Genomic DNA, 26,349 nt, shown 5'->3' on the forward strand with positions numbered 1-26,349 from the left:
TGTTCACTTTCTATCTTATTTCAAGATTAGGACTGTTGAATCAAAGCAAAAGCCACCCTAAGAAGCCTAATTAAAAGAAGCCTTTCAACACTTCTTAATAAGTGTTTGATCGTTATTCAACGGGAAACCATACAAACACTTTAAGGTCTCTTTTGACTTTGAAGGAAGAGATTCGTGCCCGGGATCATTTGTATCGTGTCTTTATTGACATCACATTTTTTCCTAAAAGTATTGCTTTATTTCTTTTCTTCTACACCCTTAGCACGAAAATTTTTGATTTTCCAAAATTCAGGTTCATTTAATTACAAGGCATTTTACTTGGATTAGCGGTTAATTAAAGGTTGTGGTTGATTTTAATCCACGTGGGGGTATTCTTCAAAAGATGCCGTTACAATTTAAAGGGATAAGGTGATGACTTGCTGACTCAGGCGGGAGTCTATTTGATTTGATTTCAAACGGCGCTAAAAGGGAACGCGTGCGAATTGGAAACGTCTTATCTCCAAATGGCGTCGCAGAGGCGTGTGTGAACTTGAACCGCTTCGTATCCAAACGGCGAATAATGGGAGGCATGTTCTTAGGGGTCTGACACTCTCTCTCAAGCGTGATCATCGGCAACCCCAACTGTCACGCATCAGTCAACTCCGAAAAACCCTTCCATTCTCAATCGAAGATTTGGGAAGATCTTTCTCTCTCCTAAAACCCCAGTATAAAAGGTGACTTAATCCTTCATTTACCTCTTTACCACCATCCAAATTCCCAGAGAGCAAAAATTCCCTTATTCTTCCCTGTTCATCATCTTCTTCACTCTCTTCAACAATGGCAGATTCGTCTTCTGTTCACGTAACATCCCACATACTGCCTATTCGCCCTCAACAATGCCTCATTATCGATTTAACCCCTCATGCTTATGATGCCTTTATGATCCTCATTATCGAGTGTTTGAAGTTTTCGCCGATTGCTCCTGCACTTTCAAGGGCGGAATCAGTTCCAATGGAGTTCCTGTCGCAAATCTATGCGACTACTCATTACGACAAGGTGGTTGATAGGATCTTCTTTGACGTTTTTCATCACAAAGCGTCCATCTCCAAGCAACGATTTTGCTCCCTGTTAGGGTTTGAAGCTGACTCTACGAGGGTTAATCCAGAGACGATTCCAATGGGGCACTTGTTCAGTATGTTTTACAACATGGGTTATACAGAGGTGCTTACTTCCGTCGCCAAATTCAAGAAGTCGTGCTTGCCGCCACTGTGGAACGGGATGTTTACTGTTTTATTCAAAGGCCTTTCTGAAAGGAGTGCTGGCTCTGATGGTGCCAGTCGACTATTTCTGTCGATTATGTATGGAATCTACAACGGTGTCAATGTAGATTATGGGTCTGTTCTATGGCAACAACTCATCCAGAGTCTCTCCTCTTCTTCACGGCATTCAGAGGCGTCTTACGCTAGGTTTTGGACCTTGATCACGAAATGGGTGATGGACAAGTATCACGTCCCCATTGTCGTCGGTGCTCCGATGTCTTCGATTGGTACATTTCATACCACGAAGATCATCGTCTCAGATGCTTCAAAGTTTCCATTCAACGGTTCGATTCCAGAGTCTATGTATGGTGACGTTCCAGTTGATAGCCGGATTATCAGAACTTACAAAGACTTTAAGAGTTCTGGTCCGAGGGATCTCACTCCGGAGATGTTGAAGTCTATTCATGACGCCGACAGACCTGCTTCAAGAGGCAAGAAGGCGGATAAGGGGAAACAGGTGGCGAAAGGGGCTAAAGGCCCATCTCCAAGGAAGAGGAAACCAACAAAGGCTGCTCAGTCTCCGCAGCAAAAGAGGCGAAAACTCCAACACAGGAGAAAGCTGATTATCGCTTCCTCCTCAAGCGAGTCTGAGGGTGAGAGTTCAGATTCTGACGACTCTCCAAGAGGCAACACTCCACCAAGATCTCCTACCCCTGAGATTCCAATCCCTCCTTCTCCAATTCCCTCTCCCACTCAAACTATTCCTACTTCCATTCCCACCATAAACCCCTCTACACACATTCCAACCACTTCAATCCCTATGCCACCACCGATATTCACCGAAGCAACCACAACAACCACTGCAAATGTTAGAGCCAACGTATCTGATACGGGGGTTCATACTGATGCACCCGAACCTACAACTACGCCCGAAACTACTCAAGCACCTGAACCTACACCTACACCCGAAACAACCCAACCCGAACCTACTCATACTTCACCACCAGCTTCACCACCACCACCTTCTCCCGGTCACGTCTCTGAGGGAGAAGAAACATTCTTCGGCAGGGAAAACATGACCTTTGACTCGGTCTATTTCAGTCCGTTTCAGGTTCAAAGCGATGATGATGAAGACGCTCCTATAACCAAAAGGCACCTCAAGGAGCTTAATCATAAGATTGACTTGCTCATCGCCTCTTCTTCAACGTCTCAATCATCACTTTCTGACGAAGCAGTTCAGAAGATTATTGTTGCTTTCTCTCAGGCTCAGCAAGATTTTATTGCTTCTGCCACCTCCGCTATTGAAGCCTCAACACAAGCCTGTCAGGCTGCGACCAAAAAAGTCGATAAACTATTTTCTGATGCCTCTGTCCTGTTAAAGTCTTTATAGGCGAGTGTCGATGCTGCTAAGACAACGTTGGAACCGATTGTTCAACAGTTGGCCACGTCTGTCTCAACTGAGTTGAAGTCCTTCTCTTCACTTCGTCAATCGATCTCAGACGACAACTCAGCATTCCGTGCTACTATTGACGAGCGTCTCTCCAAACTCCAAGAAGATCTGGCTGCTGAGAACTCGTTGATGGATGTTCTAGCTCGGAAGACCACTGCTTAAAAGGTCAAGAGTGTTCAACTCTCTAATTCTCAACAAGAGATTGACTCTCTTCGGACCGAACGGGAGGTTATTAAATCGTGTGTTTCGGAAGTCCACTCTGCCATATCCAACATCCTTGAAGCACATGATCCCATCTTGAACTACTCTGTGAGGCGTACCCTTGCAGAAAAGCTCGCTCCTGCCATTGCCCTACTTAGCAAGATTGAAGGGCTACTTGATTTCGTGCACATTCCGAAACAAGGGGGAGAAAATGAGTCCATGTCTCAACCACCTCCATCCTCAAAGGCTACTCACACCACCGAACCTCCTCTAGCAGGTCAAGCTTTTGGTTCTGGTGTGAAGGATAAAGGCAAGAAGATTGCTGAGGAAGATGAAGACGAAGAAACAGAGACTATCGCTGATCTTTTAAAGCGAAAACGTCGAGATGATGATGATGATGTCAATGCTCTTGCTGCTAAAGAAGCTGAAGAAGCAGAGAGAAAACAGAAGGAAGCACACGACCTTCTTGAGAGTAGGAAAATTCTTTTTCCTGTCTGGACTCTTGAGAGGATGATCAAAGAGGCAATCGATACTCCAAGCATATTATGGCTGGAACCGGTCATATCGTTTGATTGTTCCAACACTGTCGATTCTCAATTCGACATGCCTCTGACCCGAAAGGCGTTCATCTTTCACGCCTTCGACAACGTTTCAGAGTTCCCTCATCCTCATCCATAGGTTGATCGGGACTTGATTAACTTCTATCTGAAAGCTGCTCTTCCTCCGTATCAGACTTGGAGCGCTCAGAAGATTGTAAACGTTTGGGTCTTGAAGCCGTACAGTGAAGGGAAGTTTATCAACGTTCGGTTCAAGGTGCTTCGGGGGTCTGCCAAAACCGAACATGCCATTTCATTAGCAGATCTACCGAACCTCAATCCCCATGATTGGATCATGTTGCACAACATCCTATTGACCAACGAAGCTGAATACGGTCCAATTATCGACCATTTCAAAAGGATGCTTGTTTGCTACATCATGGAAGTCGCACAGATGGATCAGGAGGTAGCAAGCGTCTTCAAGAAGAAACCAACAATATCTCCTGTTGGCTCGGCCAGTGATCTGAATCAAATGCAGATGGGCAAAATTGACTCGAGGCGAAACTCAGTCATGTTCACTAGGAATGAAGGATGGAAATGTCTCTTTGCCTTAGCTGTCAAACATCTGTACACCATTGCTTGCCTAGAGCATGTGTTGGGGATCATCCACAGAAACAAGCAAAACTCAGCGGATGATATCAAGTACTTCGATGATACGATACATTGGTACATTCGGTTCAGACAAACGATCCTTGCGCTAATCTCTCGTTTGTTTGATACCACAAAGAAAGTTCCCGCTGCTGGCCCAAGCAAGAAGAAGAAGTAGTCTCGCTCCAATGTGACGCAAAGGGGGAGATTGTTGGGTCATGTTTTGTTATGTATTGCGTCGATTGGGCTCGCTTATTAGTCCAAGTTTTGTAACTCCGGTATGGGCCTGTCCATCTGTGAGCCTTATAGGGTTTAATATAAATATAGGTGCTTGCATGCATCTTAGAAAAAACGATTGATAATGATTACGATAGAGCAGATTTTGATAAGAAATTTTTTTAGAAGTTTTATCATCGTTCTTGTAACCCTAAATCCTCTACAGCGGAAGTTCTTAATCGAGCTCTACTGAGGATTGTTTGAATCAATCATTCGACACACTTTGATCCATTCTTGTGTTCTTTGCAGTTTTCTTACTTATTATTTTACCTGTTATAAAGATCTAAACGATCTTCAAGTTAGTTTTTTAACTTATCAATGAACCTTAGCATGTAGTAGCCACACTCGGTAGATCCGAGCTGAACTGGACACTGCACAATTACATATAAAATGGTCATTGCAACTGATCCAAAAAATAAAGTTAAAACTGCAATTTCAATAAGGAATTAAGTTCTGACCGTAACATTAACCCAATTTAGTTTAACCCTTTTGTTGGATTCACTTTGTGTAGCGTACAAAACCATTTCCGTATAAAAAACATTAACAAATAGATGTTTATTGTATTCACATCAAATGATTTGATAATTTATATTACTTACGAATCAACAATTTGCTTCAACTGCATATTGAAATTGCCAGAACTCAAGGAATAGAGATAATAGCAAGTATTCGATTTCATGTCTAGTACACCCAATACCCAATGTCTTCTACAAAAACCACAAACAAAATTAAGTCAAATAACATAATTGCGGTCATTTTCAAAATAAAATGTCAAATTCAAACCCGAGATTGTAGGGCAGAAAGATGATGCCATTTCCCTTTCTACTAGAAAACCGATCTGCTAAACCTCTGCTTGCATCGTCAATATTCTTAGATTTCCCTTTGCGTGTACTTGGCGAGATTAATGCCGGGTTCACAAAGCAAATTCTATGATCTCTTTCCGGGGGGCATACTTCATTTTGTTAAACAACACCCTGTTATCATACAAACACTAAATTCATTAAACAAATTTTGTTTTAAGACACAATGGTATTTAAATTAAATTTATTTCACTTACATCATATAAGACACAATGATAGCACCAATCAGCTCATCCATTGTAAGAACTGCTTCAAAATCATCCCAAGTTAAGTACGTGTAACTATCATACCCAGAAAGATCGTTCTCACTCTACACTTTTATAGAATCAACCTTTGTAACTTGTCCATCAGCCATCATTGCAGTCATTTTGAAAATACTACTCTTCTCAATCCTTATCCTTGTCTTCATCTGTGCTCTGGTGCACCTACTTTGCAAGGTCACATTTTGTTTCTCTTTCTTTTTAATATTCTTTTCTATTCCATTCCCTTCTTCCATATCATCCACTTCTTCCACATCACATGGTTCTTTTTGTTCATCAACCACTTTTCCTGTCCCCTTTTCTTTCTTATTACTTCCTATTTCTTCTTTTAAAGGTGTTGCACCTTCCTTCAATGTTGTTGCATGTTTTTTCACAAGTTTCCCCACCACTTTTCCCTACAAAAATTATCAAAAATACAGAATTAAACAAGAATCATTCACTAATGCAGAAAAAGTACTCACTCAAATATCAGAAAAAAAAAACCAAGGGCAAATATGTGAAAACTTTGTATGTTTTAAATCTGTGAAAATTACCAGGTCAGAGCATCGAATAACTAAGTGTCTTGGCCAACTTAGTATGTGTCCCAGTGCATCTCTGACCTTCACAATGAACTCTTCTTCAAGTGAAATGGGTATTAAAGCTTCTCCTTATAAAATTGTTTCCATCATAACTTCAAATTTTTCATCTGTTACATAAACGTAAAAAATAATTTAGATCCAATCTTTTAAAATACCCGATGCACTATACTTCATTATGGTTCCTTTAGCGACTACATTTGCAACAAATTCAACCGCAAGAAGACATGAATTATCTTACCAAAATATAGTATGTTAGGTTTTAGAAAAAGAAAATACTTTAAATATATTTTTCATAGTTGACTTCAAGGACTTATAAGTGATTCATTATGTGGTTCTTTTTCAACATCTTCAATGATGCCCCCTACTTGGCAACTTGCGGCTTCAGAAACATTAAGTACACCTCTTTTTATGGTTCCTTTAGCGACTACATTTGCAGCAAATTCAACCTCAAGAAGACTTGAATTATCCTACCAAAATATAGTATGTTAGTTTGTAGAAAAAGAAAATACTTTAAATATATTTTTCATAATTGACTTCAAGGGCTTATAAGTGATTCATTCTGTGGTTCTTTTTCAACATCTTCAATGACGCCCCCTACTTGGCAACCTGTGGCTTCAGAAACATTAAGTACACCTCTTTTTAGTTTCTCCAAGTCATCTTCAAGTTTGTTGATTTGTTCATCCACCCTCTCATTCTCAATCTCCAAGTAATACTTAACATTCTTGGGTAAATAAAAGTATTGTTGTGGCGTTATAAATTTACTCATCCCTCGTACATGCCCACGTTGTTCCTGAGTACCCAAGGCCTCTGTAAGCACATCATGTGTTCCACATGTAACCTCTCCAAAGCTTCCCGATTTCTACAACTCATCCTGTAAAAAAAAATTGGGACAAATGTTAGGAAAAAAATGGGACAAATTATCAAGAATAACAAAGTCAATGAAACTTACAATTTTATCAACAGTCATCTTCATATCTGATTTGTATCCTCCCACTTTTTTGTAACTCTATGGGATACAAAAACTTTTCAGTCTTCTTTCTTTATAAACGGATAATCTTTCGGAGGTTTGAATAGATTTTCCTTGGGATCTTTACTTCGGTTCTTAATGAACTTGGCATATAGATAATGTTTGGAGTTTCTCCACTTCTTCCCGATAGATTGGAGAGTTTACTTCTGGCTCTTTGGGTCAACTACAAACTTTTCCTGAAACATAAAAAAAAAGAGTTAGTCCATAACCAGAGACAAAAATAGACCTGAACAGGGACAAAAACACATCTGAGTAAAAGGTAATAACAGGAAGAAACAGAAACTTACCAAAACATATTGCCATAACCCTTCCTTTACTTCAACACTAACTTCTAACCAAGACTCATAGGTTATGGGAACCATTGTTCTTGCAACCAAACCCTCAAAAGTAGATAGTTTTGTGGCTTCTTTTCCAATCGGGACACCTTTTTTTATTGTAAGTTACTACATGTTTCACTTTATTAGCTTTTACCTTTGTTGTTGGACCTCTTTGTTTGGAGTCCTCATCGTGATCAGAAGCTGAATCCGATTCCATGTCACAAAAACACAACCTGTTTCAACAAGATTCAAATAAAAGTAAGTACATTGTTATTTGTTGTAGTTGGAAAAAAATTAATCACATTCAAAATCTGAAATAAAAACATACCAAAAAACTTTATTATTCTGCAAAAAAATATTTAAACTGATATGCCCTCGCCATCCGGGCACGTACACAAAAAATCGTGATCAAGGTCTAATAAAGCAGAGTCTTGTGTTAAATTAAAAGTAGCATCAAATTCCAACATATCATCAGTTTCACCATTTGATCCATACTTCTACATCCTATGTGGTGTGAATTCAACAACATGCAAATTCTCATCTTCTTGATCTTGAACATAAAAAACCTGTTTGACTTGACTAGCTAATACAAATGGTTCAGACTTCTGACCAAGCCTATCAAAGTTAACTACCGTGAATCCTAAATCATCCTTTTTTACTCCACGACTATCAACCTAATTAAACATGAATACAGGAATAGTAAACATGCGATAATCAAGATCCCATATCTCCTTTATATGACCGAAGTAAGTAACAGCACCATACACAGGATTGGAGTCTTTTGCATTAGCAATATGCATAGTATGTGCAACTAAAGATACTCCACTGCATTGAGTTGTTCTAGACTCATCTCGAGGTGTTGTATGAAAATGATACTCATTTATGGAAAAACCGCTATATTTACTTATAGTAAAATTAGGCCCTTTGGCCAACCAATGAACATCATCACAAATATCTTCCCCGTTAGCCAAACGTTTTCCAACCTATTAGAAAATATCTAATTCATGTAATTCAAACAAAATAATTAAAAATATTGTAATTCTAACAATTTTATTTAAAAATAAACCTCTTTCTTAAACCAACTAATAAATGTCCGACTATGTTGGCTCTGCAACCATGTACTCTTACGAGCGTGACGGGGGTTAAGATCCTTCAATTCCAACATATGTTGCCTGAAGTGTATTACAAGTTAGAAGAATGTTTTATATGATAGATAATGGTATAAGAGTATACAGTTTCATGTAATTCTTACTCTATATACGGCTCCACAACAACAGTGTTTCGGAATACATAAAGATGAGCTTGATCAAGTAACTGAGCATCTACAACATCGATTGTAGCCTTTAATAAAGGCTTGCCGCTGCGGATTCCTTCATCAAAGCGTTCATGAGGATTTCCAATTGATTTCATATTTTTTAAGTAGTCTAAATAAAATTCTAAGGCCTCCTCCGCCACATAACACTCTGTAATGCAACCCTCGAGTCGATGATGATTTCTTTCATACCCTTTAAGTGGTTTCATGTATCTCTCAAATGGATACATCCACCTAAAATGAATTGGGCCACACAACCTCACCTCTCTAACTAAATGCACCATCAAGTGAGTCATGACATCGAAAAATCAAGGAGGAAAGTAATTCTCTAACAAACATAATGTTAATACAATGTCACTTTGCAACTTGCCTAGCTTACTAACATCAACAACTTTACTACACAACTCATTGAAAAAATGACATAGGCTTAGGATTCTTCTTCGCACCTTCACATCTAAAACCCCTTTGATTGTAAAAGGGAGAAGTTGTTGCATTAGTACATGAAAATCATTAGACTTCAAACCATTCATCTTTGAAACATCATTCGACACGAGATTCTTGAAATTAGAGCAATACCCATGAGGAACTTTTATGTTACACATGGTATCATAAAATAGATGTTTCTCTATGGAATTCAATGTGTACTTGGCAGGCGGAAGCCAATGTCGATCCCCTTTTGGTTGAGGTAGTACTTCAGTCTTAATGCCCAACACTTCAAGATCTTGTTGTGCTTTTAATCCATCCTTCGTCTTGTGAGGCAAATTCAACGTTGTCCCAAAAAGACTCTCGGTCACATTTTTTTCTATGTGCATGAGATCTAAATGATGGTGAACAGGAAACTTCTTCCAATATTCAAGTTAAAAAAACCGACTTTTTATGCCAAAATTTAGATCTCTCGTTGATACTTTCTTTTTTCTTTTTTTTTTTTTAACTATTCCTTCTTTGGCGTTTCCTTCTTTGACGCTCCCTTTTGTGACTTTATCTTCTTTAACTTTATCTTCTTTGACTTTATCTTCTTACCCCATGTAGTCTCAAATCCTGCCAGATAGTCATAAATATATTCACCTGATGATGGTTATGGCATAAAATCATGCTCCAGTTGATTGTTGAAATGTTTTTTTCTTTTACAAAAAGGATTTTCAAGTGGTAGGAATCTTCTATGCCCAAGGAAGCATAGTTTTTTGGACTTTGGCAACCATTGTGAACAAGTATTCTTTGAACATATTGGACAATCATAATAACCTTTGGTAACACACCCTGAAAGATTACCATATGCGGGAAATTACCTTATTGTACAAAGTAATATTGCTCTTAGATTGAAGTATTCTTTCTTATAAGAATCAAAAGTCTCAACGCCAGTTTCTCACAAAAGCTTTAGATCTTCTATCAATGATGCCCAGTAGACATCAATATTGTTACCAGGTTGGTTTGGCCTAGATATCAACAGAGTCAACATCATGAATTTTCTTGACATACACAAATAAGGGGGTAGATTATATTTATTAGGATAACCGGCCAACAACTATGCTTAGAACTTACTAACTTGTGAGGATTGATACCATCAGCAGGCAAGGCTAATCTAAGATTTCGTTTTTCTTGTCTGAATTCTTTCCACATGTTATCAACAAGCTTCCAAGAAGGGTATCACGAGGATGAGTAAGCTTCCCATTATTGACCTGACCTTGTGCATGCCATGTTAAGTCATGTGCAATTTGTGGTATTCAAAAAATTCTTCTAAATCTAAGGATGATAGTAAAATACCACAAAACTTTTGAAGGTACGTTTTTGGTATTCTTCTTCCAACGAGAAGTGCCAAAAGTTGGACATTGAGAAGCATCTTTATGTTCTTTCCAGAATAGAACACAATCATTTTCACATGCATGAATCTTCTCATATTGTAGACCTACCCCTTTTAGCAACTTCTTGGACTCATATATCGAGCTAGGGATGGTATTGTTTGATGGTAAGATATCTTTTAGGACAGACAACAAAGCATCAAAACTAGCATCAAACCATCCAAATCGATCCTTCAAATGTTGGAATTTCAATAATCCACTAAGTGCATTATACTTAGACCCTACATAAAGTGGCTTATCACATTCTTCAAGAAGTGATTTCAACGAATTAGGTTCTTCGTCTACATATTTGAAGGCATCATGTAGCATATCCTTTGTATAAATAGCATCAGGAGGAATGGAATTTTTAGGGCATCTAGAATCACTCTTGGGTTGTTTTTCTCCATAAAAAGACCAAATCTTATAATTCTCATCGAAGCCATAGGCAAACAAATGATAACGGACATTGTCAATTGAGTGGTAACACAAATTGATGCAATTTACACAAGGGCATGGAATAACATCTACCTTTGGATTATTACTTTGTGGAAACTCTAGAAAAGCATTCACACCTTCATCATATACATTTGATAATCTACTAGAGTAAATCCATGATTTACCCATTAAACATTTGTTTCCAACCTACATAATTATTTACCATTTAAAGCAACAATGATTACGCATGTTTAGGGAAAAAAACTGTGCAAAAACAACACTGTACAGTGGCCAAACCTATATAGGGAAAAAAACTGTACAGGGGCCAAAACTTTAGAGGGACAAAAAAACTGTACAGGGGCCAATCAGATGTCAAATACATGTTCAGGGGCCAATCCTTTACAAAAAAAAAAACTATACATTTTCAGCGTCTGGATACTTTTATTTATTTATTTATTTAGTAAATTACTTTTCAGCATCTTATTAGTATAAATCACTTTTTCTTTTTATTGTATTTTAGGATTGCATGTTGTTCATATTAGTTTTTCAGCATGTTATTAGGGTCAGTTTAGTCTTTTGTTTATACTAATAAATTTTTTCAGCATGTTATTAGGGGTAGTTTAGTCTTTTACAGAAAGATATATTAAGTAAAGGAAAATTAAAAAATAGAGCCTAGTGTAACAATGATGATAGATGTTAGTAAAGGAAAATTAAAAAATAGAAAGATATATTAACGGATGTTAGTAAAGGAAAAAATTTTCAGCATGTTATTAGGGGTAGTTTAGTCTTTTACAGAAAGATATATTAAGTAAAGGAAAATTAACAAATAGAGCCCAGTGTAACAATGATGACAGATGTTAGTAAAGGAAAATTAAAAATTAGAAAGATATATTAACAGATGTTAGTAAAGGAAAAAAATTTCAGCATGTTATTAGGGATAGTTTAGTCTTTTACAGAAAGATATATTAACAAATGTTACTACTCATGCTCAACCCCGAGAAATTTGTAAAACTTGGAATTGACCCTCCAAAAGGTGTCCTTTGTTATGGCCCACCTGGAACTGGAAAAACACTTTTGGCAAGCGCAGTTACTAATAGAACTGATGCGTGTTTTATTCATGTAATTGAAGTGAACTTGTTCAAAAGTATGTTGGTGAAGGTGCTCGCATGGTTCGCGAATTATTTTAGGTTTACATTTATGGTCCCTATAGTTTTCAAATTTGTTACCAAACACACCCTTTTTTAATCAACTATTGTAATTTGACAGATGGCAAGATCCAAAAAGGCTTGCATTGTTTTCTTTGATGAAGTGGATGTAATTGGTGGTGCTAGATTTAATGATGGGGCAGGTGGGGACAATGAGGTTCAAAGAACCATGCTTGAAATTGTGAATCAGCTCGATGGATATTTTGTTGAATAGTTTCAGACTGATATGGAAAGTAGGACATAGATTTTCAAGATTCTTACACGGACTATGAACTATGAAAGGGATGTTCGGTTTGAGCTTTTGGCTCGTCTTTGCCCGAATTGTACGGGTATGTTTTGTTTATTTTTCTTTTGGGGATGATTTGAGTTAATTAATTAAAGTTGAGGGATTGGTTTTTTGATTTAGGTGCTGATATAAGGAGTGTGCATACTGAGGCTGGAATGTTTGCAATTAGAGCATGAATCTTATTGTTGTAATCTGTTTGGCTGTTCGAAACCAAAGACATGGACATGGCTGTTGGAAACCAAAGGCTGGAATGTGTTTTTCATATTGCCTATGTTGTGGTTAGTTGTAAATTTGTGTTTTGTGTTTTGCTTGTGTTCTTAGTGAATTTTGTCTTGATAGATATTCATATACCCCTTTGATTGCTTGAAATCTAAATGGCTAATTTTTTTTACCTTGATTAAAGATAAATAAAGTTAGATAGGTAAATAAGACTTGTATTTACAGAAGTGACTGTTAAGTTAAAAAATCAAAGGTTATTACAATATTAGCTAGATGTTATTACATTGTACATGATTATGTTTATTGTTGTAATCTGTTTCAAGAATTGAAGCAAGATGTTATTCAGAGCCAGTTGCAAGTATCTCTCTCTCCCCCCTTTTTATCCATGCTATAAAATTTATTATTATTACTCTTATTATTATTATTATTATTATTATTATTATTATTATTATTATTATTATTATTGTTATTATTATTATTATTATTATTAAAGTGATAGTTAGCATGACTGTCAAACACCCCTTGTTGGGTGTGTTTGGAAATGATTTTTTTCACCATTTATTTTAAACAAAGTAAATCACCAAATGACAACAAAAAATCCCAAATTTTTATAACATTGTTGATAAAAATACATGAAGATATTCAACTCATCTCAAAGACAATATGAGAAGGAAACTAGATTCTTATTTTAAAATCACTAAACGAAAAGAAAGGGTATTATCGTCATTTTGACTGTTTTTTGTAAATATTCAACTCATTATAAATATGTTTTTTTTGTTTTCAGGAGTTGCACTAGGACCTTGAATGATCTGATAAATGAGCAGCTTGCATATCTTCCAAAAAAGGGTATTATCGTCATTTTGACTTTTATGCCATTGAACCCCATTTTAGACATATTTTAGACATATTTCCAGGTGAGGCTGTCAACTTGTCGCAACTGGTATGCTCCTGAACCTCATTTTAGACGTATTTCAAGGGGTATTATCATCATTTTGACTCATTTTGCAGAACCTCATAGATCTAGTTGGCTTTGAGAGCTCTAAACCTGAAACTACTGGTATTCGTAGCATCTTCCTAGTACAGAGATACAATTGGAAAGAAAGGAAGCCGAACGAGCTGGTTAGTTTTAAACCTTAAAATAATAATAATAATAATAATAATAATAATAATAATAATAATAATAATAATAATAATAATAATAATAAGATCTAAATTAACATTTATTTTGAGTTAAACTTTTATTTTCAAGGTAATGCTAGTGGTGCATCATCATCATGGTATCTTAATCTTTTTACATAATAAAGATTAAAAATTTAACATGTTTTAATGGGTATTAATGTTATTAAAACAGTATGTCCCAAGGGAAGGGTAGAAGTGGTAAAGAGAAGTATATATATATATATATATATATCATAAGTTTTAGTTTTACAACTTTTACTTGGATTGTTATTTGTGGTGTTCAAGTTATGTTGATTTAGTGATAAGTAATGATACTAAATCATTTGTCTAGTGGAGTCCCTATTGTAATAAGCAATGACACCCAAACTAGGCTTGCTAAAACAATTATGGGTTTAAAAGAAGATAAGAAGAAGAGGTTAAAGAAGGTATGGCATTTTCCAACTCCTTATGACTCTCCTAAAATCATATTATGACATGTTTTTCTTTCTATTTTGTAGCTTCAAGAGTTAGCAACTCATTCAGATTGTTTATTAAGTCTAGAAAAGAAATAGACCTTATTTACACTACACCTATAGTGTGGTTCAGTTTTTTTAAAATTTAAAGATTTTATTTGCTCCCAAAGTTGCCACCTGTCTCTAGTTCATATCTTCTCTCTCTTTTGATATGTCAATAACTCTTATAGTGTGGTTCTGTTTCTTTACAATTTGCCACTTTACCTCATACCACACTTTCTTGTTTTGATCATTGCATCTTTTTTGTTTATCTATGTGTACATCATAATACTCATGAAGCTTCTTGTTATTTTATCCAGAACGATTTTAGCTTATGGTTATGTAACGACGTAAATTTTCAAAACAATTTTTCACTAACACACAAAGGCACCTTTAGCTCAAAACACTCACACACAAACTTTAGGAAGAAGGAAATGCTCTCTTAGGGTTTCACTCTCTGAAATGGGGGCTGAGGATTGTTGGAATAGTGTCTAAGGCTACAACAATATTTGGCAAGTATTTGACCCGGTTGTGCATTGTCCTTTTGGGTTGCCTTCACCATAGCAACTTGACAGGATGATTTATAATGAGAGAAGGAAATTATTTATATATTATAAGAATAATATAAGGAATAATAATATTGTTATTTGATTAATATAAGTCATAAATTAATTAGGAATTAATTTGGTGACTTAAAGAGATTAATTGAATAAAGGGGCATAAACTGTCAAATGTGTGATAGTTATACTTTGGGCTGTAAATCCCTTATGGATAAAGGGTGGCCGGTTTCAAGGACTTTGGATAGGCCTTGAAATCATCCAAAGGCTTATCATGAAGGGATTAGGATTGCTTAGGGCCTAAGTTATCCAATTAGGGTTTAAGGGTGAAACCCTAGGAGCCTTACAAGTATAAAAAGACCCCAAGGGTTATGGAAATCGGCACTTGTGCTCTAGAAAGAAACCCTGACCAATTTTGATCCCCTCTCCTCTCTTTCAAATCATCCTCTTGCTATTTGGTGTTTGTAAGTCATTAGAGGAGTGACAATTGTGACTCTAAAGCTCCAAGGACAAGAAGATCAAGCAAGTGATTCAAGGTAAGCTTCTAATTCTGATTTCATATTGTTATTATACTCTATTAGCCATTAGAAGTCTTGGATTCAATGTATGTTCAATTAGAGAAACCTAGATCCAAGCATTAGGGTTTTGTATGTGCACATATGAATGTTCATATGGCTAAAACCCATCAGTGGTATCAGAGCCTAGATTGGTTTCTATTGAATTGATACATTGATTGCTTGTTTGTTGCTTGCTAAATTCGAAATTTGTGTTTCTGTCTGATGGACTCGGCGAGTCCCATAGTGGACTCGGCGAGTAGGCTAGACTCGGCGAGTCCATTGGGGTACTCGGCGAGTCCAAGCGTCAGGAAGTGATAACTTCGGGATTTCTTGCTGTTTATCTTTGAGATACTTGCCTTTTTCATATTAGATCAATATAAATCTGATTTTATAATATATATATGAGTATATTCTTGACCTAATTGAAGATAATTATTAATTAATAAAATATTTATTTCCTTATGTGATAATTGATTAATTATTTTAATTAAATTGGTAAATTGTTTTGCAAGAAATCATTAAATAAATCAAATATGGATAATTATGTGATTAAATGTTAATTTAGATTATTTGTTATTTGATCCCTCATGTTTTAAAAGTTTAAAACTTGTCCTCAAGTTTTGAAATTTATATTTTGTGATTAAAAGTTTAATTTAGGAAAATTTAAATTTCAAACCCTAGAATTTTACAAGTTTAAAATTCAACCCTATACTAATATAATATTACAAGATTAATATGTATATATGTATAATTAAAATGCTAGTCTTACCGTTAGTAGGCCTCATTCACGAAGCTGGTGTATAAGGTGGGTATAAGGTTGCTACCTATAAAATGGCGCTTAATGGGTGAACACTCTCACCCACCGCTTGCTTGATCGGTGGAGGGTCGTTAGCCGAACGGGTAGGATAGGGCAACTCTCTCTACTCATTAATAAGTATAATGAACCTATAAAGTAACTACATGTTTTTCAAAAAATTCCCAATCCTAGTTACTTTAGGAAAAGTGAATTGATGCAATCCCATGAAATTACACTTTGCACCCTTGCTAAGAAGTTAGTGGAGCGTGTGTGGTTTACCGGCATACTAATTGGTTCTAAGAAAAGGTGGCAAAGGGTGATTCATTGTTTATCATAGTTCGATGGAGCGTGTGTGGTTTACCGGCACGTCGAATAGGTGATTGTTACAATGAAGGCACCATGTGAATTTGCATGGTAATTCACACTCACTTTGTGATCCTCGGTATCCCAGTCACAAACGAGAGGGGCATATCGAGATTTAAACATGCCATTGAAAAGTTTCAATGAATCTCATCTAAACCTAGGAATTCTCAATACATTTAGACTTAAAGTTATGTTTATGGTAGAGAATTCGTGAATCATCATTCACTTACCTTCAAAATGTTTGCGTGTTAGATTACGGTATCCCTTTTCTAATATGTAAATATTGTTGTTGGATCCTAGCCCTAATTTTCATATTGGGTAATTATTAGGGATTCAAATTCTAATCTATCTTTCTCCTTTCTATTTGTAGATGTCGAACGCAAACAACGTTGCTGCTAGCTCGTTCACATTGATGAGCCTTTGTCAAAAGGTGACTTTCGATGGGACGAACTTTAGCGAATGGATAAGATACATTCGCACTATTGCTCGCTATGAGGACAAAGAGTATGTCCTCGATGAGAAGCTCGAGAAGATCAACCCTGAAATCGCTAGTCCGGCTGAAATGACTGCCTTTGAAACTCACGAGCATGATGCAACGAAGGTACATTGCATCATGATAGCCACCATGAATGCCGAATTCCAAAAGTCCTATGAGGACATGTATCCGTACGAAATGCACCAAGACTTGTTGGAGAGATACCACCAAAATGCGAGGCAAGAGCGTTACGAGATTTTCAGTAACATGATTTCCGCCAAAATGGGTCATGGAGAATCTCTTACCGTGCACCTGCAAAAGATGCAAAGGTATGTCGATCGTCTTCGCAAGTTGAATGTCGACTTTGGGGAAGACTTGGCGATCGACATGGTGCTTCACTCTTTGCCTCCGTGTTACAATCAATTTAGGATGACCTACCACATGAACAAGGAAGAGGTCACCTTAAGTAAGCTCCAAGGTCTCCTTAGGGTTGCTGAAAGCAACCTCAAGGACAAGTCTATTGCACCCACTCCCAATCCACCAGCTGCTCCTGTTTTGGCCATTGGGCAAGGAAGAGGCAAGAAGCGGAAGGCTCCGTCTAAGAGCCACTGCAAGGGAAAGTCCCGAGATGGTTCCTCTTCTAGTGGGACCAAAGTTGATCCCGCTAAGCCTAACCCTAATCCGATGGAGGCAGAGTGCCACCACTGCCACAAAATAGGGCATTGGAAGAGAAGCTGCCCAGAGTACCTGCAAGCCATAAGAGAAGAAAAGATCAAGCCATCTTTTGCAGGTATTTATACAATTAAATCTAACGATTCATCTCATTCTATTTCTTGGGTCCTTGATACCGGTTGTGGTTACCATATTTGTTCTGAATTGCAGGGACTAAGAAGAAATAGGGATGTGGAGCATGGAAGAATAAATCTAATCATGGGGAACAGAAGATCGTCGCCTGTGACCAAGATTGGAGTGTATTCTTTAGTGTTTAGGAATGGTTTGTGTTTAGATTTGAACAATTGTTGCTATTCGCCATAAATGGCAAGAAACATCATTTCATTTCATGGTTTGTTTAGACAAGGTTTTAGATTTTCTTTTAATAATGAGAATGGTTCTATTTATGCTTATCTAAATGGTGTCTTATATTTTGAAGCAATACAATGTAATGGAATTTATGAAACCGTTATGATTGTAGATAACTTAGGAAATGATGTTTTATGCATGGATTCTTCCAATGGTATGGATAGAGCATCCTTGTGGCATTGTCGTCTTGGACATGTGAACAAGAAGCGCATAGCCCAACTCCAAAAGGATGGAGTGTTGGAGTCATTCGACCTTAGGGAAGATGACACATGCGAGTCTTGTTTACTTGGAAAGATGACCAAGTCACCCTTCACTAGTACATGTGAAAGGGGTGAGGGTCTATTGGACCTCATACATACCGATGTATGTGGACCGTTTAGATCAACCACAAAGGATGGGAACCGCTTCTATGTGACTTTTACCGATGACTGTAGTAGATATGGGTATATCTACTTAATCAAGCAAAAGTCAGAAATGTTTGAAAAGTTCAAAGAGTTCAAGAATGAAGTAGAGAATCAATTGGGAAGGAAAATCAAGATGCATCGATCCGATCGAGGAGGAGAGTACCTAAGTCTTGAATTCCACGACTATCTTAAGGAGTGTGGAATAGTTTCACAATGGACGCCACCTAGGACACCACAGTTGAATGGTGTGGCAGAAAGGCGTAATCGAACCTTGTTAGACATGGTTCGCTATATGATGAGTCGTGCTTCACTATCTATCTCATTTTGGTGGTATGCCTTAGAGACTGCCGCCCATATCCTTAACCGAGTCCCTACTAAGAAGGTTGCCAAAACACCTCACGAGATGTGGACAGGGAAAGCTCCCTCATTGGCACATATCAAGGTTTGGAGTTGTGAGTCTTTCATAAGACGAGATACTCACGACAAGCTCGAACCTCGTAGTGAGCGATGTATTTTCATCGGCTACCCGCAGAGATCCTTTGGATATCTCTTCTATTGACTGAAGGACAATGTAGTCTTCGTTGCGAGGATAGGAGTTTTCCGAGAATGAGAACTCATAAGCCAAGGGGACAGTGGGAGGCAAATTGAGCTTGAAGAGATTCAAGAGTCGATAAATGAAGGAACCTCTACCGCTGGCACTCAACCCGAGGAGGAGACTCCGGTTGAGCCTATTGACCAATCCTTACCTCTTAGACGTTCCGAAATAGTTAGAGTTCAACCCCAGTTTTATGGTTTTCATATTACTACCGAAGGGGACACATATATTAGTGATGGTACACTAATAAATCTAGATGAACCTAATAACTTTAAGGAAGCCATGGCAGGCCCGGAGTCTGCAAAATAGAAAGAGGCAATGGACAGCAAGATCCAGTCCATGTATGACAACCAAGTTTGGAATTTGGTTGATAATGTGCCCGGACGTAAGACCGTTGGGTGCAAATGGATCCTCAAAAAGAAGACCAACATGGATGGAAATGTACACACATATAAGGCGCGATTGGTTGTGAAGGGCTTTACTCAAACTCCCGGAGTTGACTATGATGAGACCATCTCACCAGTTGCGAAGATAAAATCTATTAGAGTGATGCTAGCTATTGCTGCATTTCATGATTATGAGATTTGGCAAATGGATGTCAAAACCGCTTTCCTTAACGGGAAGTTGGCTGAGGATGTTTACATGGCTCAGCCAGAGGGTTTTGTTGATCCAAAGTATCCGAATAGAGTGTGTAAGCTTGAGAAGTCCATCTATGGACTTAAGCAAGCATCTCGCAGATGGAATCTTTTCTTTGATGAGAAAGTCAAAGAGTTTGGATTTGTACGAAGCGAAGATGAATCGTGTGTATATGTCAAAGCTAGTGGGAGCATAGTTAGCTTTCTCGTTTTGTATGTTGATGACATACTGCTGATAGGAAACGACATCCCGACTCTGCAGGAAGTTAAGTCCTGGCTCGGGAAGTGCTTCGCTATGAAGGACCTCGGAGAAGCTTCTTATATTTTGGGAATAAGGATAGTGAGAGAGCGAAGTAAGAGACTAATAGGACTTAGTCAGAACACTTACTTAGATAAAGTACTAAAACATTTTAGTATGGAAAACTCGAAGAAGGGAGAATTACTGATACAAAGTAATGCCAAGTTGAGTAAGAGTCAAAGTCTGAGTACCGAAGCTGAAATAGCAGAAATGAGCCGAGTACCATACGCTTCCACAGTTGGCTCAATCATGTATGCTATGACTTGTACTCGCCCTGATGTAGCCTTTGCTTTGAGCATGGTTAGTAGATATCAAGGGAACCTTGACAAAGCCCATTGGATTGCGGTCAAGAATATCCTTAAGTACCTTCGGAGGACAAAGGAATGGTTCTTAGTTCTCGGAAAGAGTGATGAATTGAAGGTGCGAGGGTACAGTGACGCCGACTTTTAAATCGACAGAGACAACTACCGTTCGCAGTCGGGCTGGGTCTTTACCCTTAATGGAGGAGCAGTGACTTGGAAGAGTTCCAAGCAGGAAACCGTAGCTGATTCAACATGTGAATCAGAGAACATTGCAGCGAGCGAGGCGTTAAAGGAGGCAATATGGTTAAAGAACTTCATCGGTGATCTTGGAGTTGTACCTACCATAAAGGAGCCCATGGAGATTTTCTGTGATAATGAAGGAGCGGTTGCCTTGACGAAGGAACTGAGGGATCATGGTAGATCTCGACATATCGACAAAAAATATCACTTTATTAGACATCGTGTAGAAGAAGGACAACTCGTGGTGAAGAGGATATCATCAGAAGATAACCCAGCAGATCCACTTACGAAGGAACTAAGTAGGGTCAGGCACTTGCAGCATGCTAGGAGTATTGGGCTGAAGGATGATATTAGTATAGATTAGATAGTATTGGAAACGTGTAATAGATAAATGTAATTAACATTTGATGAATAAATAAAAGAGTATTATTTATGAGTATTGTTACTGTCTTATGTTAATCATTTAACTATTGTTTCACTTTGCATGTTTTGACTTCCAGAATAATTGAATATTATTAAGAATAATCAAATTATTCAAATAGTCCACAATCGTTCATATTTTGGAAGTAGATATGAATGAAGATTGTCATGAATTGGTATGTAGATTGTCTAAATGGTATTAGACATAGCAAAAGGTTGATGCATCGTTCATGAGTGCTTATGAACTAGTTTTGAGCATTGGAACAAACCCGCGCTTGCTGGAATCACCTTATGGAATATGATAAAAAGGGTGATCGCAAGATGATAATATCATATGGTCTTAAAACCTAGATATATGGTTTGTTATTTGTTAATTGGTTGTACATTGATAATGCGAAACCGCATCAGTAACTTGATGTTATAAAACGCATTGTTGTGTATAGTTGGTTAATGAATAAGTAAATGCATATAAGTCGAAGTTTATCTGTTACTTTTATCCTAAGAGGTTAAAATCGATATCTCGGCCGCTCGATGATTTGATTTGACTTATGTGCCGGGCCCGGTCAAAACTAAATTGATGTGTTTGATTAAGTTCTATGTTGAATAAATCTGAAATCGAGAAACCAAATGCTAGACAATTGGTTCCATAGAAATGTCCGCATGATATCTGAACAGAGGACTGTACGATCCCTTATCTAAAGGACAAGATTGATTAGATCAGAGTTTGACAGCGTCTTTGAGAGCATGATTGGTAATCGGAATATACTTGTATATATAGTTACTAGACTTATCCAAGTGGGAGACTGTTGGAATAGTGTCTAAGGCTACAACTATATTTAGCAAGTATTTGACCCTGTTGTGCATGGTCCTTTTGGGTTGCCTTCACCATAGCAACTTGACAGGATGATTTATAATGAGAGAAGGAATATTGTTTATATATTATAAGAATAATATAAGGAATAATAATATTGTTATTTGATTAATATAAGTCATAAATTAATTAGGAATTAATTTGGTGACTTAAAGAGATTAATTGAATAAAGGGGCATAAACTGTCAAATGTGTGATAGTTATACTTTGGGCTGTAAATCCCTTATGGATAAAGGGTGGCCGGTTTCAAGGACTTTGGATAGGCCTTGAAATCATCCAAAGGCTTATCATGAAGGGATTAGGATTGCTTAGGGCCTAAGTTATCCAATTAGGGTTTAAGGGTGAAACCCTAGGAGCCTTACAAGTATAAAAAGACCCCAAGGGTTATGGAAATCGGCATTTGTGCTCTAGAAAGAAACCCTGGCCGATTTTGATCCCCTCTCCTCTCTTTCAAATCATCCTCTTGCTAGTTGGTGTTTGTAAGGCATTAGAGGAGTGGCAATTGTGACTCTAAAGCTCCAAGGACAAGAAGAGCAAGCAAGTGATTCAAGGTAAGCTTCTAATTCTGATTTCATATTGTTATTATACTCTATTAGCCATTAGAAGTCTTGGATTCAATGTATGTTCAATTAGAGAAACCTAGATCCAAGCATTAGGGTTTTGTATGTGCACCTAGGAATGTTCATATGGCTAAAACCCATCAAGGATAAGGCCTTAGCATTCCTTTTATAGTGTACAAGCCAAAATTAGGGTTTGCATCTGGGCCCACTACTCCCAGTGTAACCCTGGGTACGCCCAGGATACCTAGGCGAGTCCACTTCCAACTTAAGCGCATGAGTATGCGCAACGTACTCTCTAGTACGCCCAACGTACTCATTGGCAACATTTTCCACTAAAGGGCTAATCTTGACAACTTGACAAAATTGAAGGGTTAAATAGTTGTACCTGAATTTCAGGATGTTACAATTCTCCCCCACTAGAACCAGACTTCGCCCTCAAAGTCTCATGCTGAAAACAACTCTGGATGCTGCTCCCGTATCTCTGACTCCGGCTCCCTAGTCAGCTTGGACCCCCTCTGATGTTGCCACTGGACCTGAACCAGGGCACCTCATTGTTCCTCAGAACCTTGATCTTCCGATCCAAGATGGCAATCGGTCTCTCAACATAATTCAGGCCTGCATCCACAAGCGGCACCACCGCCGACTCGTCGGCTATACACTTCCTCAGCTGAGACACGTAGAAGGTATCATGTATCTGAATCAATTCCGCAGGTAGCTCCAACCGATACGCTACCCTGCCCACCCTCGCGATCACCCTGAACGACCCAATATACTGGGGCCCCAGCTTTCCCCTCTTCCTTAATCGAACCACTCCTTTCCAAGGAGACACTTTCAGGAGTACGAAGTCTCCGACCTGAAACTCGAGCTCGGATCGTCGCCTATCCGCGTAACTCTTCTGGCGACTCAAAGTTGTTAACAACCTCTTCCTAACTTGATGTATCTAATCTGTCATATGAAGCACTATCTCAGTGCTGCCCATCACTTGCTGCCCTACCTCTCCCCAACAGATGGGAGTCCGACACCTCCTCCCATACAACAACTCAAAGGGAGGCATACCAATGCTCGAATGGTGACTGTTGTTATAGGAAAACTCAGCCAACGGCAAATACGTGTCCCAACTCCCTCCAAAGTCCAACACACATGCCCGAAGCATGTCCTCGAGCGTCTGAATTGTCCGCTCACTCTGTCCGTTCGTCTGTGGGTGGTAAGCGGTACTGAAATGCATCCTCGTGCCCAACTTCTCGTGGAACTTCTTCCAGAACCTAGAAGTGAAACGTACATCCCGATCTGACACAATTGAGATCGACACTTCATGCCGTGATACCAACTCCCTCACATATAACTCTGCCAGCCACTCTGCAAAAGAGCTCTCACTGATAGCAAGAAAGTGAGCACTCTTCGTCAGCCGGTCGATGATCACCCAAATTGCATCGACACCCCTCGTGGTCCTCGATAATTTGGTGATGAAATCCATAGAAATCTGTTCCCACTTCCATTGGGGAACCACAAGTGGCTGCAACTTGCCATGCGGACGCTGGTGCTCGGCCTTAACCCTGCGATAGGTCAAGCACCTCTCTACAAACCATGCTACATCCCTCTTCATACAACGCCACCAATAATCTTTCTTCAGATCCAAATACATCTTAGTGGCCCCAGGATGGATCGAGAATCTCGATCAATGCGCCTCCTCCATCAAGGTGGTGCGCGCCCCGCTTACATACGACACCCAAATCCGACCCTGAAAGGTCATAAGCCCGTGACTATCTGTAACGAACTCAGGTCCCTTCCTAATCACCCACTCTATCTTACGGTTCTCCGGTCTCACAACCTCTGCCCGGGCCTCCCAAATAGTGTCCAACACTGGGGTCATCACTGTCAACCGCATACAAATGTGTCGAATTGGGGCACTCTATGCCCTACAGCTCAGGGCATCATCTACCACATTAGCTTTGCCCGGGTGGTACAGGATCTCACAATCGTAATCCTTTACCACGTCCAACCATCTCCTCTGGCGCATATTTAGATTGGGATGATCCATCAAATACTTCAAGCTCTTGTGGTCCGTGTAGATGGTACACCGAACCCCATACATATAATGACGCCAGATCTTGAAGGCGAACACCACTGCCCCCAGCTCCAGATCGTGGGTGGGATACCTCGTCTCATGAGGCTTCAGCTGCCTCGATGCATACGCTATCACATGCCCCCTCTGCATGAGTACTGCACCCAACCCCGATATCGATGCGTCACAATACACCACAAAATCCTCCATCCCTTCTGGGAGGGCTAACACCGGGGCTTCACATAACCTCTGGTGAAGTGTCTCAAACGAGGTCTGCTGCTCCGAGCCCCATGAAAAAGCAACACCCTTCCGGGTCAACCTGGTGAGAGGCACGACGATCTTGGAGAAATCCCTGATAAATCTCCGATAATAGCCGGATAATCCTAGAAAACTCCTGATCTCTGTGGGTGACTCGGCACCTCCCATCTCATAACTGCCTCAATCTTGGCTGGATCGACCAATATCCCATTCTGGTTAACGAGGTGTCCCAAGAATTGGACCTCTCGTAACCAAAAATCACACTTGGAGAATTTGGCGAAATGCCTCTCCGACCTCAATACCCCGAGAATCTCTCTCAGATGCTCCCCGTGATGCTCTCTGGATCTCGAATACACCAAAATGTCATCATTGAACATGATCACCGATCGATCCAGCATCGGTTTGCACACCCTGTTCATGAGATCCATGAACGTTGCCGGTATATTGGTGAGCCCAAAAGGCATCACCACGAACTCATAATGCCCATAACGAGTTCTGAACGTCGTCTTCTGGATATCTTCATCCCGCACTCTCATCTGATGATATCCCGACCTCAAGTCTATCTTGGAGAACCAAGACGCTCCCTGCGACTGATCGAACAGATCGTCGATCCTCGGTAAAGGATAAGGGTTCTTGACCGTCCACTTGTTCAACTCTCGATAACCAATGCACATCCGGTGTGAACCATCCTTTTTGTTGACAAAAAGGATCGGCTCTCCCCATGGTGAGCTACTCGGTCTAATAAACCCATTCCCCAGCAGCTCCTGGAGCTGCGAGGATAACTCCTGCATCTCTGGCGGCGCAAGGCGATAAGGTGCCTTGGCGATAGCCGCTGCTCCTGGAACCAAGTCAATGCGATACTCTACCTGCCTCTTAGGAGGCATACCCGGCAACTCCTCGGGAAAAACATTCTGGAAATCGCGCACTATCGGAACCTCATCAATCGAACTTGGCCTCCCAGCGGCCACTCGTGTGTCCATCACGTAGGCTACAAACCCGCTATAACCCTGCTGCAAACTCTGTCTCGCTCTGGTAGCCGAACAAAATGCTGACTTAGAATGGGTACCCACGCCGTACACCGTAAGTACTCCCCCACTAGGGTTTCGTATCGTCACCAACTGTCGCTCGCAGTCTACAACAGCCCTAAAACTGCTCAACCATACCATGCTCACTATAACGCAAAAGTCCCCCATCACAATCGGGACCATATCAATCGGGAACTCAACACCGAAGATCTCGAGTACACATCCCCGAATCACCTCAACAACATAAACTGCTCGCTCGTCATCTATGGAAACCCGAAGAGGTCGACTCAACGCCTCTCGGCAAATACTGATGTGATGACTAAAAGCTAACGACACAAAGGATCGACTCGCACCTAAGTCAAATAACACTAAAGCAGGTACAAAATTCACAAGAAAAGTACCTACGCATATCATAAAATAAGCATCGCATCACAATTTAGCATAAAATAAATGAAAGAATACGTACCAGCCACGACATCGGGCGCTGCGCGGACCTCCT

The 26,349-nt window shown here is 39.2% G+C and overlaps 1 protein-coding gene and 1 pseudogene across 1 annotated transcript; one reads left to right on the forward strand and one right to left on the reverse strand.

The window, feature by feature from the left end:
* Positions 1 to 9,011: 9,011 nt before the first annotated feature.
* LOC145089189 (uncharacterized) lies at positions 9,012 to 11,162 on the reverse strand. The gene is made up of 2 exons (XM_079027663.1): positions 10,485 to 11,162; positions 9,012 to 9,545 (listed from the first exon to the last, which is right to left on the reverse strand). The coding sequence occupies exons 1-2, from the start codon at positions 11,160 to 11,162 to the stop codon at positions 9,012 to 9,014; spliced, it is 1,212 nt and encodes a 403-aa protein (XP_078883789.1).
* A 783-nt stretch (positions 11,163 to 11,945) lies between these two features.
* LOC145089190 (26S proteasome regulatory subunit 7-like) lies at positions 11,946 to 14,413 on the forward strand (annotated as a pseudogene).
* Positions 14,414 to 26,349: the final 11,936 nt, after the last annotated feature.

This window comes from Lactuca serriola, chromosome 2 (genome assembly GCF_051521515.1).
Source record: "Lactuca serriola cultivar US96UC23 chromosome 2, Lser_US96UC23_V15, whole genome shotgun sequence".
NCBI classification, from domain to species: domain Eukaryota; kingdom Viridiplantae; phylum Streptophyta; class Magnoliopsida; order Asterales; family Asteraceae; genus Lactuca; species Lactuca serriola.

What these genes read in the sequence shown, in the direction of transcription:
- LOC145089189 (XM_079027663.1), bottom strand. Translation starts at nt 11,162, where the DNA reads ATGGGTAAATCATGGATTTACTCTAGTAGATTATCAAATGTATATGAT. An exon ending in GGAAGAAGAATACCAAAAAC is followed by an intron (nt 9,546 to 10,484) that starts GTACCTTCAAAA and finishes GAATATTGGAAG; the next exon opens with AAGTTTCCTGTTCACCATCA.